Source organism: Bombina bombina, chromosome 2 (genome assembly GCF_027579735.1).
Source record: "Bombina bombina isolate aBomBom1 chromosome 2, aBomBom1.pri, whole genome shotgun sequence".
Classification (NCBI taxonomy): Eukaryota; Metazoa; Chordata; class Amphibia; order Anura; family Bombinatoridae; genus Bombina; species Bombina bombina.
Genome location: NC_069500.1, coordinates 370,172,231 through 370,187,512, shown reverse-complemented (window position 1 = coordinate 370,187,512; position 15,282 = coordinate 370,172,231). Strand labels below are relative to the sequence as shown.

General features: G+C 42.8%; 1 protein-coding gene across 12 annotated transcripts in view; it reads left to right on the top strand.

Moving 5' to 3' along the window:
- Positions 1 to 15,282, top strand: part of NCOR2 (nuclear receptor corepressor 2) — a 1,025,928-nt gene that overhangs the window by 321,344 nt on the left and 689,302 nt on the right. For all 12 annotated transcript variants that reach the window (XM_053701833.1, XM_053701839.1, XM_053701838.1 and 9 more), the window contains exon 4: positions 12,896 to 13,076. In XM_053701833.1, the coding sequence (XP_053557808.1) occupies positions 12,896 to 13,076 (181 nt within the window). The remainder of the gene's footprint in view (positions 1 to 12,895; positions 13,077 to 15,282) is intronic.

Genomic DNA, 15,282 nt, shown 5'->3' with positions numbered 1-15,282 from the left:
TTGTAACCTATAGGCTGTTTATACCTTAATTTTTTAATGTTACTTTTTATTAGAGGGCATTTACTCTCCTAATGTATACTGCTCATATATTTATGTCTCATGCATAGCTGCATTAGTATAGGCTTGGGATGTTAATATGGATATGGAACATTGCTCTGTTCTGTGACATATTACCAGGTCTATCTGCTGTAATGATGTATGTTTGACAAGCTAGGTCTGCTTTGCATGAAGCGGTCTATTAGAAATACAGAGAAGCCACATCTTACCATTTACTTTAATAGTGATTATATATCTCAAGTTAATTATGGTTATATATTTTGTGCCCTAACCATGTGTAATCCTCTACAAATATATCTTAGAGAGACTTTTCATTTTAGGAAACATAATAATTAGGGATTCTCAGGTCTAGTCAGCCATATTTGTTCATAAAAGCCCCTAATGGAGTCTGAAACATGACTGGGTTACATATTATGTTCAGGGATGTGGATCCAAACCATATCTCAGCAGATGGAAATGCTGCACTAATATATTGTACCCTATTTAGTTTGACTAGACTAGACGACCTGTGCCTAATTGATTAACCCCTATAATTTATACCAGCATAACTGTCTTATATTGTCAGTGTTATTAACTGTATATGTTTCAATATTCTGTGTATTTAGCGTTATTAATGGTTGTCAACCTACACTATCATAGGTTCTGTCTCTACTATGCTCACACTATCTTATTTGCCTTCCTCACTCTATTATGTGAGTAAGTAACGTATAGATATTGACACAATGGTTACATGTAATATGCCATTACCTCCACTATCTCTACACTTACTGGTCATATGTCACATAATACACATTTGCTTTAAGCCATATATGTTCGGTTGCATTCTGGTATTACACTGCTCCCAAGAGCTGCTATGGCCTTGAATTAAGATATTTGAGGAGCTCTTTTATTCCTACTTAAGTCATATATAACTTGGGTATCAACCTTAGAGTTTTCCTATAGAGCCCTTCTTGCAGTAATATGCTGCTGCCTTTTAACGGTAACATGCCAGCTATGGGTTACGTTTACTCAGCCCTGCTATGTAGCGACAATATAGTGCATATATGACATTATCAACTCCACTGTGCTGTGGCATTAGCATGCTTTTATAAGTGTATAGCTTACATATAGTGGATATGTTTGTTCTGCAATTAGGACACCTTATCTGTATATTACACTTAACGCACAAGATATAACTGTTTCGTATCTTCTCAACTGTTATTAGACACCAGAATGAGAAAGGTTTGTTCTTATATTTACAAGACATAAATGTTTAATATCTTCTCAAATGTTATATGGAAGGTATATCATGTATCATACTCCATTTCAGACAGTCGACACGTTTGATACGCAATGTTTGGTTAAGTTTATATACTACCTGTTTCATTACTCTTTAGGTCAGTTCTGAACACCTATGTGAAGTTCTACCACTGTGACATGTATGCATTTGTTTGTAGTTTATTTAAGTAACTTTTGAGTCTCCCTGAGTGTATCAGCAGTGTAACCTTTTGCCACTATTTATCTACTCCACCTAGTGTTATGATGTCACTTTGCCCCACTGCTTACTCCTGAGTAGACTAATTCTCTAAGGCATATCTAATTTATCTTATCTAATTCGTAATCCAGCAGCCAGACCTACGGTCCATACAGTCGGGCCCTCCTAGGCCCTCCCCGGGTACCCGGTACCCTATGCTACTTATATTTACTTATATATGGCTCCGCCCTCCCACCCCTTTTCCTATACATATAGCGGTGCTTACCCGCTGAATATCCCCCTCCCCCTATATATCTCGGCCCAAGAGTGGCTGATTCTTCTGTTAGCCCTCCACAAGCTGATATTTTGGTCTTAGGTAATATTTTATTAGAATGTGGAGTTCATACGCTGATATTATAAAAAGAAGTTCTATTTTATCTCGCCAAAGATATTGTCTATATTCATAATCAGACTTGAAATGTATTTTGTCTTGTTGTATGTGCATATTGCTTTCTCAATAATGCCTATGTATAGACAATGTATTTTTCTCTTTGTTGTAACTTCTGCCTTAGGGCGAGTCCTTGTTTAGTTGATATATGCTTTAACTTCAATAAAAAAATTATTTTCAAAAAAAAAAAATATTTCTGACGGAGGTCAGAAAGTTGAAACTTTTAACTACTTGCCGAGTTCTTCATTCCATTCCTTGGCCATCTGTAGCTCAGTGCATGGAGGCAATCGGATTAATGGTAGCGGCAATGGACATAGTCCCTTTTGCTCGGATACACCTCAGACCACTGCAACTATGCATGCTCAAACAGTGGAATGGGGATTATGCAGATTTGTCTCCTCAAAGTCAGTTGGACCAGGAGACCAGAGATTCTCTTCTCTGGTGGTTGTCTCAGGACCACCTGTCTCAGGGAATATGTTTCCGCAGGCCAGAGTGGGTCATTGTAACGACCGACGCCAGTCTGTTAGGCTGGGGTGCGGTCTGGGACTCCCTGAAAGCTCAGGGTTTATGGTCTCGGGAAGAAACGCTTCTCCTGATAAACATTCTGGAACTGAGGGCGATATTCAATGCTCTTCAGGCATGGCCTCAACTAGCTGCGGCCAAATTCATCAGATTTCAGTCGGACAACATCACGACTGTAGCTTACGTCAATCATCAGGGGGGAACAAAGAGTTCCCTAGCGATGACGGACGTAACCAAAATAATAAGGTGGGCGGAGGATCACTCCTGCCATCTCTCAGCAATCCACATCCCAGGAGTAGACAACTGGGAGGCGGATTTTCTAAGTCGTCAGACTTTTCACCCGGGGGAGTGGGAACTCCACCCGGAGGTATTTGCCCAGCTGACTCGGCTATGGGGCACTCCAGAATTGGATCTGATGGCGTCCCGTCAGAACGCCAAACTTCCTCTCTATGGGTCCAGGTCCAGGGACCCCAAGGCGGTATTGATAGATGCTCTAGCAGCGCCTTGGTCCTTCAATCTGGCTTATGTTTTTCCACCGTTTCCTCTCCTCCCGCGTCTGGTCGCCAGAATCAAGCAGGAGAAGGCTTTGGTGATTCTGATAGCACCTGCGTGGCCACGCAGGACTTGGTATGCAGACCTAGTGGACATGTCATCTGTCCCACCATGGAGACTGCCAATGAGGCAGGATCTTCAAATACAGGGTCCGTTCAAGCATCCAAATCTAGTTTCTCTATGTCTGACTGCTTGGAGATTGAACGCTTAATACTATCAAAGCGTGGGTTCTCTGAGTTATAGATACTCTGATCCAGGCTAGAAAGCCTGTCACCAGGAAAATCTACCATAAGATATGGCGGAAATATCTTTGTTGGTGTGAATCCAAGGGTTACTCATGGAGTAAGATTAGGATTCCCAGGATATTGTCCTTTCTCCAAGAAGGATTGGAGAAAGGTTTGTCAGCTAGTTCCTTAAAAGGACAAATATCCGCTCTGTCTATCCTTTTACAGAAGCGTCTGGCAGAGGTACCAGACGTTCAAGCGTTTGCTCAGGCTTTAGTCAGAATCAAGCCTGTCTATAAACCTGTGGCTCCGCCATGGAGTCTAAATCTAGTTCTTTCAGTTCTTCAAGGGGTTCAGTTTGAACCTTTACATTCCATAGATATTAAGTTGTTATCTTGGAAAGTTTTGTTTTTAGTAGCTATCTCTTCTGCTCGAAGAGTTTCAGAATTATCTGCCTTACAGTGTGATTCACCTTACCTGGTGTTCCACGCAGATAAGGTAGTTTTGCGTACCAAGCCTGGTTTTCTTCCTAAAGTTGTTTCTAACAAGAATATTAACCAGGAAATAGTTGTTCCTTCTCTGTGTCCTAATCCTTCTTCGAAGAAGGAACGTCTGTTACACAATCTTGATGTAGTTCGTGCTTTAAAGTTCTATTTACAAGCAACTAAGGATTTCAGACAAACATCTTCCTTGTTTGTTATCTATTCTGGTAAGAGGAAAGGTCAGAAAGCGACTGCTACCTCTCTTTCCTTTTGGCTCAAAAGCATCATCCGTTTGGCCTATGAGACTGCTGGCCAGCAGCCTTCTGAAAGAATTACTGCTCATTCTACCAGAGCAGTGGCTTCCACATGAGCTTTCAAAAATGAGGCTTCTGTTGAACAGATTTGTAAGGCAGCGACTTGGTCTTCACTGCATACTTTTGCCAAATTTTACAAATTCGATACTTTTGCTTCTTCGGAGGCTATTTTTGGGAGAAAGGTTTTGCAAGCAGTGGTGCCTTCTGTTTAAGGTACCTGTCTTGTTCCCTCCCTTCATCCGTGTCCTAAAGCTTTGGTATTGGTATCCCACAAGTAAAGGATGAAGCCGTGGACTGGATACACCTTGCAAGAGAAAACAGAATTTATGCTTACCTAATAAATTACTTTCTCTTGCGGTGTATCCAGTCCACGGCCCGCCCTGGCATTTAAGTCAGGTAAAAATGTTTTTGTTTAAACTACAGTCACCACTGCACCCTATGGTTTCTCCTTTTTCTTCCTAACCTTTGGTCGAATGACTGGGGGGTGGAGCTAGAGGGGGAGCTATATGGACAGCTCTGCTGTGTGCTCTCTTTGCCACTTCCTGTAGGGAATGAGAATATCCCACAAGTAAAGGATGAAGCCGTGGACTGAATACACCGCAAGAGAAAGTAATTTATCAGGTAAGCATAAATTCAGTTTTTTATATCTATAATTATAACGCAAGAAGACAGGGTCACAATGTGGCTCCTTTATCTGTCTAGAATCAAGGGTTAATATCTCCGGAAGGTGAATATTGAACAGGGAGGGATGTATACATGATTGTGTTTTATTGTGTTTTTGCTGTGACATGTGTGAAATGTGGCTCTGGCAGTGTGGAACAGTCAGGTTTTTTCCTTCCTTGATTACAGCGCAGCCTATTTAGTTGGCGCACTTTTTTTCCTGGCTGCAGGGGAGGTCCTGCACGGTACTCCATGTGACCGGGTGTGGCCTCTTTCTCTTCCTTTTCCTGACTGTCGGTTGCAGGATATGTTTACAAAGTTTCTCTGTGGGCCTGGGTCATAGGAGGTGGTGAGTGCCCCAGCCATTGGAAGTATAAAGGCGCCATTTAATCCTTTTCTGTAGTCCTTATTAAAGCGCAAGCTATGGAGGACTCTGATATGGTAGAGGGTACTCCCTCTTTAACTAAATCTAATGCCTGTGTTTATTGTGAGGAGGTTTCGGTATCTCCGCCTGCTCAACTATGTTCCACATGCCTGGACAAAATAGTGATATCTAAAAGAAATAAAATTTCTCCAACATAGGTGTGTCCGGTCCACGGCGTCATCCTTACTTGTGGGATATTCTCTTCCCCAACAGGAAATGGCAAAGAGCCCAGCAAAGCTGGTCACATGATCCCTCCTAGGCTCCGCCTACCCCAGTCATTCTCTTTGCCGTTGTACAGGCAACATCTCCACGGAGATGGCTTAGAGTTTTTTAGTGTTTAACTGTAGTTTTTATTATTCAATCAAGAGTTTATTTTAAAATAGTGCTGGTATGTACTATTTACTCTGAAACAGAAAAGAGATGAAGATTTCTGTTTGTAAGAGGAAAATGATTTTAGCAACCGTTACTAAAATCGATGGCTGTTCCACACAGGACTGTTGAGAGGAATTAACTTCAGTTGGGGGAACAGTGAGCAGACTTTTGCTGCTTGAGGTATGACACATTCTAACAAGACGATGTAATGCTGGAAGCTGTCATTTTCCCTATGGGATCCGGTAAGCCATTTTTATTACAGAGTAAATAAGGGCTTCACAAGGGCTTGTTAAGACTGTAGACATTTTCTGGGCTAAATCGATTCATATATAACATATTTAGCCTTGAGGAATCATTTAATATGGGTATTTTTGTAAAATAATATCGGCAGGCACTGTTTTAGACACCTTATTCTCTAGGGGCTTTCCCTAATCATAGGCAGAGCCTCATTTTCGCGCCGGTATTGCGCACTTGTTTTTGAGAAGCATGACATGCAGTCGCATGTGTGAGGAGCTCTGATACATAAAAAAGACTTTCTGAAGGCGTCATTTGGTATCGTATTCCCCTTTGGGCTTGGTTGGGTCTCAGCAAAGCAGATACCAGGGACTGTAAAGGGGTTAAAGATAAAAACGGCTCCGGTTCCGTTATTTTAAGGGTTAAAGCTTCCAAATTTGGTGTGCAATACTTTTAAGGCTTTAAGACACTGTGGTGAAATTTTGGTGAATTTTGAACAATTCCTTCATATTTTTTCGCAATTGCAGTAATAAAGTGTGTTCAGTTTAAAATTTAAAGTGACAGTAACGGTTTTATTTTAAAACGTTTTTTGTACTTTGTTATCAAGTTTATGCCTGTTTAACATGTCTGAACTACCAGATAGACTGTGTTCTGAATGTGGGGAAGCCAAGGTTCCTTCTCATTTAAATAGATGTGATTTATGTGACACTGAAAATGATGCCCAAGATGATTCCTCAAGTGAGGGGAGTAAGCATGGTACTGCATCATTCCCTCCTTCGTCTACACCAGTCTTGCCCACTCAGGAGGCCCCTAGTACATCTAGCGCGCCAATACTCCTTACTATGCAACAATTAACGGCTGTAATGGATAATTCTATCAAAAACATTTTAGCCAAAATGCCCACTTATCAGCGTAAGCGCGACTGCTCTGTTTTAGATACTGAAGAGCATGAGGACGCTGATGATAATGGTTCTGATATGCCCCTACACCAGTCTGAGGGGGCCAGGGAGGTTTTGTCTGAGGGAGAAATTTCAGATTCAGGGAAAATTTCTCAACAAGCTGAACCCGATGTGATTTCATTTAAATTTAAGTTGGAACATCTCCGCGCTCTGCTTAAGGAGGTGTTATCCACTCTGGATGATTGTGAGAATTTGATCATCCCAGAGAAACTATGTAAAATGGACAAGTTCCTAGAGGTCCCGGGGCCTCCAGAAGCTTTTCCTATACCCAAGCGGGTGGCGGACATTGTAAATAAAGAATGGGAAAGGCCCGGTATACCTTTCGTCCCTCCCCCCATATTTAAAAAATTGTTTACCATGGTCGACCCCAGAAAGGACTTATGGCAGACAGTCCCCAAGGTCGAGGGGGCGGTTTCTACTTTAAACAAACGCACCACTATACCCATAGAAGATAGTTGTGCTTTCAAAGATCCTATGGATAAAAAATTAGAAGGTTTGCTTAAAAAGATGTTTGTTCAGCAAGGTTACCTTCTACAACCAATTTCATGCATTGTCCCTGTCACTACAGCCGCGTGTTTCTGGTTCGATGAGCTAGAAAAGGCGATCGATAGTGATTCTCCTCCTTATGAGGAGATTATGGACAGAATCCGTGCTCTCAAATTGGCTAATTCTTTCACCCTAGACGCCACTTTGCAATTGGCTAGGTTAGCGGCGAAAAATTCTGGGTTTGCTATTGTGGCGCGCAGAGCGCTTTGGTTGAAATCTTGGTCAGCGGATGCGTCTTCCAAGAACAAATTGCTTAACATTCCTTTCAAGGGGAAAACGCTGTTTGGCCCTGACTTGAAAGAGATTATCTCTGATATCACTGGGGGTAAGGGCCACGCCCTTCCTCAGGATAGGTCTTTCAAGGCCAAAAATAAACCTAATTTTCGTCCCTTTCGTAGAAACGGACCAGCCCCAAGTGCTACGTCCTCTAAGCAAGAGGGTAATACTTCTCAAGCCAAGCCAGCCTGGAGACCAATGCAAGGCTGGAACAAGGGAAAGCAGGCCAAGAAGCCTGCCACTGCTACCAAGACAGCATGAAATGTTGGCCCCCGATCCGGGACCGGATCTGGTGGGGGGCAGACTCTCTCTCTTCGCTCAGGCTTGGGCAAGAGATGTTCTGGATCCTTGGGCACTAGAAATAGTCTCCCAAGGTTATCTTCTGGAATTCAAGGGGCCTCCCCCAAGGGGGAGGTTCCACAGGTCTCAATTGTCTTCAGAGTTTGATACTTTTGCTTCTTCTGAGGCTATTTTTGGGAGAAAGGTTTTGCAAACCGTGGTGCCTTCCATTTAGGTGACCTGATTTGCTCCCTCCCTTCATCCGTGTCCTAAAGCTTTGGTATTGGTTCCCACAAGTAAGGATGACGCCGTGGACCGGACACACCTATGTTGGAGAAAACAGAATTTATGTTTACCTGATAAATTACTTTATCCAACGGTGTGTCCGGTCCACGGCCCGCCCTGGTTTTTTAATCAGGTCTGATAATTTATTTTCTTTAACTACAGTCACCACGGTATCATATGGTTTCTCCTATGCAAATATTCCTCCTTTACGTCGGTCGAATGACTGGGGTAGGCGGAGCCTAGGAGGGATCATGTGACCAGCTTTGCTGGGCTCTTTGCCATTTCCTGTTGGGGAAGAGAATATCCCACAAGTAAGGATGACGCTGTGGACCGGACACACCGTTGGAGAAAGTAATTTATCAGGTAAACATAAATTCTGTTGTTTAGTACCATTGAGCCATCCATGTCTGAGGGGTCTCCATCCCGTGAGGTGCATTCCCTGCATTCATCTCCTATTACACATGCAGCTCCCAAGTGCACTTCTAATCGTCCTGCGGGAGGGGCCACATTTCTGCCCGATTTTGCTGAGCAGTTGCAAACGGCGGTATCTGCGGTCATTATTGCTTTACCTCCCCTGGCCAAGCACAAGTGAAAGGTTAAACATTGCTATCCTTCCCAGGGGTCATCTATTCTGTTGGATGTATCTGAGACTAAATTATCCGCTGATGCTGAGGATTCTGATACTTCGGAGGCCTCTCTCTCTGGGTCGGAATTTGCGGCCTCTAGGCCTCTAGCTGCGGAGGAACCAGACTTTAGGTTTAGGATGGAGAACTTACACTTTTTTTAAAAGAGGTGTTAGCGACTCTAGAGGTTCCGGAACCGAAGCTATAGGAGGAACCTTCTATTCTTAAGCTGGATAAAGTTTGAGGACATGGTAGTGCCCCATACTTTCGCGGTTCCCATAAAGATAGCGAATATTATCACAAATGAATGAGAGAGACTTGGATCGTCTTTCTCCCCTTCTTCGTTTAAAAATGTTTTCCCAGTTCCAGATGCTCAGCTAGAATTTTTGGGATCTGTCCCTAGGGTGGATGGAGCTATCTTCACGCTCGCTAAACACACCACTATCCCGCTTGAGGATAGTTCATCGTTTAAGGAACCGATGGATAAGAAATTAGAGACCCTGTTAAGAAAAATGTTTCACCACACGGGGTTCGTTTTCAACCTGCAACTGCAGTTGCTGCGGTGGCGGGAGCTGCTATTTGTTGGTGCGACTGTGTCAGAGATGATCGAGGTGGAGACTCCCCTCAATGAAATTCATGAAAGAATTAATGGCCTAAGGGATGCTAATTTTGTTTATTTGTGATGCTAATATGCAGATTATTCGCTTGAATGCCAAGATATCAGGCTTTTCTGTTCCGGAGGGCCCTGTGGTTGAAGTTGTGGTCTGCTGACATGACGTCCAAATCTAGATTGCTTTCCCTTCCATTTAAGGGAAAGATTCTTTTCGGGCTTGGACTTGATCATGTCCACGGTCACAGGAGGCAAGGGTGCCTTTCTGCCGCAGGATAAGAAGAATAAACCTAAAGGTCCTAATTTTCTTCCCTTTCGTTCGGACAAGTCCCAATGACAGCAACCTGCCGCGAAGCCCGAGCAGTCCGAAGGATCTTGGAAACCCTCTCAGTCTTTTAATAAGGCCAAGCAGAGCAAGAAGCCTGCTGAGACAAAATCGGCATTAAGGGGCGGCCCCCGACCCGTCACTGGATATCGTAGGGGGAAGACTCTCTCTCTTCACGGAGGCTTGGTTGAGAGATGTATAGAATCCTTGGCTTCTGGAAGTTGTTGCCCAGGGTTACAGGATAGGTTTCAAAACTCATCCTCCCAGGGGCAGATTCCTCTTGTCAAATCTCTCATCAAATCCAGAAAAGAGGAATGCTTTTCTAGAGTGCCTGAGGGATCTCTCCTCTCTAGGAGTAATTGTACTGGTACCTCTAGCTGAAAGGGGTCTAGGGTACTATTCAAACCTTTTCGTGGCCCCATAGAAGGAGGGCACGTTTCGCCCGATTCTAGACCTCAAGTGCTTAAACAAGTTTCTGTCGGTTCCATCGTTCAAAATGGAAACAATAAGGTCTATACTGCCCCTAGTTAAAGAGGGTCAGTTTATGACTACGATAGACTTGAAGGACGCTTACCTTCATGTGCCAATACACAAGGATCACTTCAGGTTCTTAAGATTCACCTTTCTGGATCAGCACTTGCAGTTTGTAGCTCTTCCCTTCGGGCTGGCTACTGCTCCAAGAATCTTCACAAAAGTTCTGGGAGCTCTGCTCGGGGTTGGCGAGATCCAGAGGGATATCCGTGGTTTCTTACCTGGACGACATTCTGGTTCAGGCTCTGTCCTACCAGCTGGCAGAGAACCATGCAAGAGTTCTTCTCCTTCTTCTGCAATCACATGGATGGAAGGTAAACTCAGGAAAGAGTTCTCTGGTTCCCAGTACCAGAGTGGAGTTCCTGGTCACGATAATAGACTCCATTGCCATGAAGATATTCCTAACAGACAAGAGACGTTGCGAGATTGTCTCCAGCTGTCTTGCCCTTCAATCCTCCTCAAGACCATCAGTGGCCTGATGCATAGAGGTGATTGGGCTCATGGTTTCCACTATAGATGTCATTCCTTTTGCCAGATTCCATCTCCGTCCACTTCAGCTGTGCATGCTGAGGCAGTGGAACGGCGATCATTCGGACCTGTCCCAACTGATCTCTCTGGACAACGGGTCGAGGGAGTCTCTCTTGGTGGCTCCGTCCAGAACAGCTGTCCTAGGGGACACCCTTCCTCAGACCAACCTAGTGTACATATTTCCACCGTTACCACTTCTACCTCGTGTAGTGGCACGCATCAAACAGGAGCAAGCGTCAACTATTCTGATTGCCCCTTCGTAGCCATGGAGGACGTGGTTTGCGGATCTAGTGGGGATGTCATCCTCCCCTCCATGGAGGTTGCCCTGTCGTGGGGATCTGCAGGTACAGGGTCCCTTTGTGCATCAGAATCTAGATTCCCTGAGGCTGACTGCTTGGAGATTGAACGCTTAGTCTTAGCCAGAAGAGGTTTTTCTGAGAGGGTGATTGATACTCTCATTCAAGCCAGAAAGCCGGTTACTCATCGCATCTATCATAAGGTGTGAAGGACCTACTTACTCTGGTGTGAATCTCGTGGCATAAGGTCAAGGTATCCAGAATTCTTTCCTTCCTCCAGGACGGTCTGGAGAAGGGACTTGCCACCAGTTCCTTAAGGGGACATATTTTCTGCTTTATCTGTGCAGTTACACAAGAAGCTGGCTGAGCTTCCAAATATTCAGTCTTTTGTTCAGGCTCTGTCCAGGATCAGGCCTGTGTTTAGACATTTTACTCCTCCTTAGAGTTTGAATTTGGTTTTGAAGGTTTTGCAGGGGTCTCCATTCGAGCCTATGCATTCTCTTGACATTAAGACTCTGTCTTTGAAGGTACTTTTTATACTGGCCATTGCTTCGGCACACAGGGTGTCTGAATTAGTCTTGCAATGTGAGCCCCCTTATCTAATTTTCCATGCAGATAAGGCTGTCCTTCACACCGGGCTAGGATTTCTCCCTAAGGTTGTCTGATCGCAACATTAATCAGGAGATTGTGGTTCCTTACTTCAGAACTTGGATGTGGTTCGAGTCTTGAAATTCTATCTTCAGGCTACGAAGGATTTCAGACAAACTTCTGCTTTGTTTGTTGTTTATTCGTGGAAGCGCAAGGGGCAGAAGGCTTCTTCTACTTCCCTATCCCTTTGGCTAAGGAGCATGATTCATTTGGCTTATGAGACAGAGGGTCATAAGCCTCCTCAGAGGATTACGGCTCACTCAACTAGAGTTGTGGCTTCTTCTTGGGCCTTTAAGAATGAGGCCTCTATGGAGCAGATTTGAAAGGCGGCTACCTGGTCCTCCTTACATACTTTTACAAAGTTTTACAAATTTGACGTTTTTGCTTCGGCTTAAGCAGCTTTTGGGAGAAAGGTTTTGCAGGCTGTGTTGCCCTCAGAATAGGGGCCCGCCTCCTTTTTACCCTCCCGTTTTTCATTCAGTGTCCTCTAGAGCTTGGGTGTTTGTTTCCCACAAGTAATGAATGAAGCCGTGGACTCTCCTCATATTAGATGGAAAACATAAATTATGCTTACCTGATAATTTAATTTCCATAGTTACGAGGAGAGTCCATGGCTCCCGCCCGGTTCTCCGTTGGGCGGACCTAAATTTATTTTGTTTTTCTTCTGGCACTTTTTATACCCTGTTATTTCTCCTACTGTTCCTTGTTCTCTCGGAGGAATGACTGGGGGATGAGGGGAGTGGGGGAGGTATTTAAGCTTTTGGCTGGGGTGTCTTTGCCTCCTCCTGGTGGCCAGGTTCTGTATTCCCACAAGTAATGAATGAAGCCATGGACTCTCCTCGTAACGATGGAAATTAAATGATCAGGTATGCATAATTTATGTTTTTTTATGTGTTTTTTTACAACTTTTTTGTTTTGCGACACAGTTAACCACAGCTCCTAGGACACGGTAATCATTCTAGTGTAAATTGCGATTTGCGTTCAAACGATCGCTTTTACTTTCAACTCATAATACCAGCGGTAAGCCTGAGGAGCCCAATTACCTGCGATAAACACCTTTATTGCTTGCATGCAAACGTTTGTGCTCTACTTGTATTCTGGCCCAGTGTTGGAGTTTAATGTCACTTTAACTAGTGAGGGAAATAACTGCATGTTTCAAATAATTAAATAAGCTGAGCAGTTCAAAACTGTTTATGTCCCAAAATGTACGCACATATGTATTTAATTATTTTCTCTTTTTGTATAAGGTCTCAGGATCTACATGGCAGAGGAGATTCACATTCCTACCTAACAGACTTGAGTAAACAGACGGACATGGATATGTCTGAGACCAAGAGGCCCAGGCTGGACATGTTGCAGGACCAGCTGATGCGACACTCTCCTCATATCAACCAGAACCAGCATGGAGGAGGGGAAGATCTAAGCAAGGTATGAGAACCGTATGTGTGCTCTGTACAGAATGTGTGTTCTCTTATGTAATGCTTGGTTATACCCCCTTATGTCATTAAAGTGAACATATTCCCAGTGGCAGTGGGGTTAAGGTAATAAATGCTGTTTATTATTAATATTATTATTATAATTAGTATTATGTTCTCTTTTGAGAAACTCTGACCCTGTTTTTCCTTTTTCCTACCGCTGATAATACAAACTGATCTTTATAGTGTACTTGGCCTTGATAGCAGGTTCTGATGTGGGGATGAAAGATTGAAGAAAACCAGCAGCCTTCCTTGGCTGTGTTACGTTTGGATATGGTCCCACAAGAGGGAAGGCACATTGCATCTCTGTATGCCTAATAACTTTTACTGCTGAATCCCTCTTTATCAGTTGTTTGTATCCAGGTCATTGGCCTCTCAAGAGCATGCTATATCCTATTATTTCCTCCAGGACCGTAGTGCATTAGGGTCAGTCTTACACAGTACACAAAAACACATTACTTATTCACTTGTGTGCATTTTAGTTTTTATCAAAATACTTTACAGAGTTGCTTGACCCAATTGTATTTCAATTCCTTTTCATAAGCTTTGATTGGCCTCAATAGGTTTACTTATTGTCCTTCTTTGGTTTACACACTCCCCACAGATGTAAACCAGCCTTTTGTTTGAGACGCAGGTCACGGTGTGCAGATAGTGAAGGCTATTTAAGTTCTATTACATGTCATGGCAGGAAATACTCACCTGTAACCTCTTGGCTGCAAAAAGGGATGCAGCGTATTGCTATACAGCGTTTTACAGAAACTGATGACAATAGTGTTCAGTGGTGTTTACTCTTCTTGGTTTCCAAGTTCATGCACTTTATTTAAAAACGCATTTATTTAAAAGATCATAAATAACAGACTTGATCACAATTAAGCAATTGTTTTTAATTTATTTAAATTGATTGGTGAAAGGTGTGTACTTGTTATATTCAGATCCATTTGATTGTTAAACATGGCATGGGAAAATGTTTTTTTAATTCGCTGAACCCCGTTCTTGAAGGGACATTAAACACTAAATAAATGCCAGATAGAATGATGCATTCAAATAAAGGATTAGTCTGAGAATAACATGTAGATCTATTTTTTAAGGTTCAATTAGCTGTTTAAATATTGCCTAAATAATTGTAAAGTTTTAGTGTCTATAAAAACAGTGGGAGCTGCCATGTTGTAACTTAAGTTACCTTCTCTGCTGTGGCCAATTAGGGACAGTTATAAATAAGTCACTAGAGTGTGCAGCCATTGACTGTTTGGAATTAACAGTGTTTTGCACTTCCATTTCTAACAGGTACTGAAAAGCTCACAATATCAGAATGGAATTATAGGAAAAGGGGACAAAAAAAAATGAAATTACATGGCAGAGGTTATATATATATATATATATATATATATATATATATATATATATATATGTATGTATATATATATATATATATATATATATATATATATATTTCTCCAACATAGGTGTGTCCGGTCCACGGCGTCATCCTTACTTGTGGGATATTCTCTTCCCCAACAGGAAATGGCAAAGAGCCCAGCAAAGCTGGTCACATGATCCCTCCTAGGCTCCGCCTACCCCAGTCATTCTCTTTGCCGTTGTACAGGCAACATCTCCACGGAGATGGCTTAGAGTTTTTTAGTGTTTAACTGTAGTTTTTATTATTCAATCAAGAGTTTGTTATTTTAAAATAGTGCTGGTATGTACTATTTACTCAGAAACAGAAAAGAGATGAAGATTTCTGTTTATATGAGGAAAATGATTTTAGCACCGTAACTAAAATCCATGGCTGTTCCACACAGGACTGTTGAGAGCAATTAACTTCAGTTGGGGGAACAGTGTGCAGTCTCTTACTGCTTGAGGTATGACACATTCTAACAAGACGATGTAATGCTGGAAGCTGTCATTTTCCCTATGGGATCCGGTAAGCCATGTTTATTAAGATAGTAAATAAGGGCTTCACAAGGGCTTATTAAGACTGTAGACTTTTTCTGGGCTAAATCGATTCATTATTAACACATATTTAGCCTTGAGGAATCATTTATTCTGGGTATTTTGATATGATTATATCGGCAGGCACTGTTTTAGACACCTTATTCTTTAGGGGCTTTCCCTAATCATAGTCAGAGCCTCATTTTCGCGCCGGTATGGCGCACTTGTTT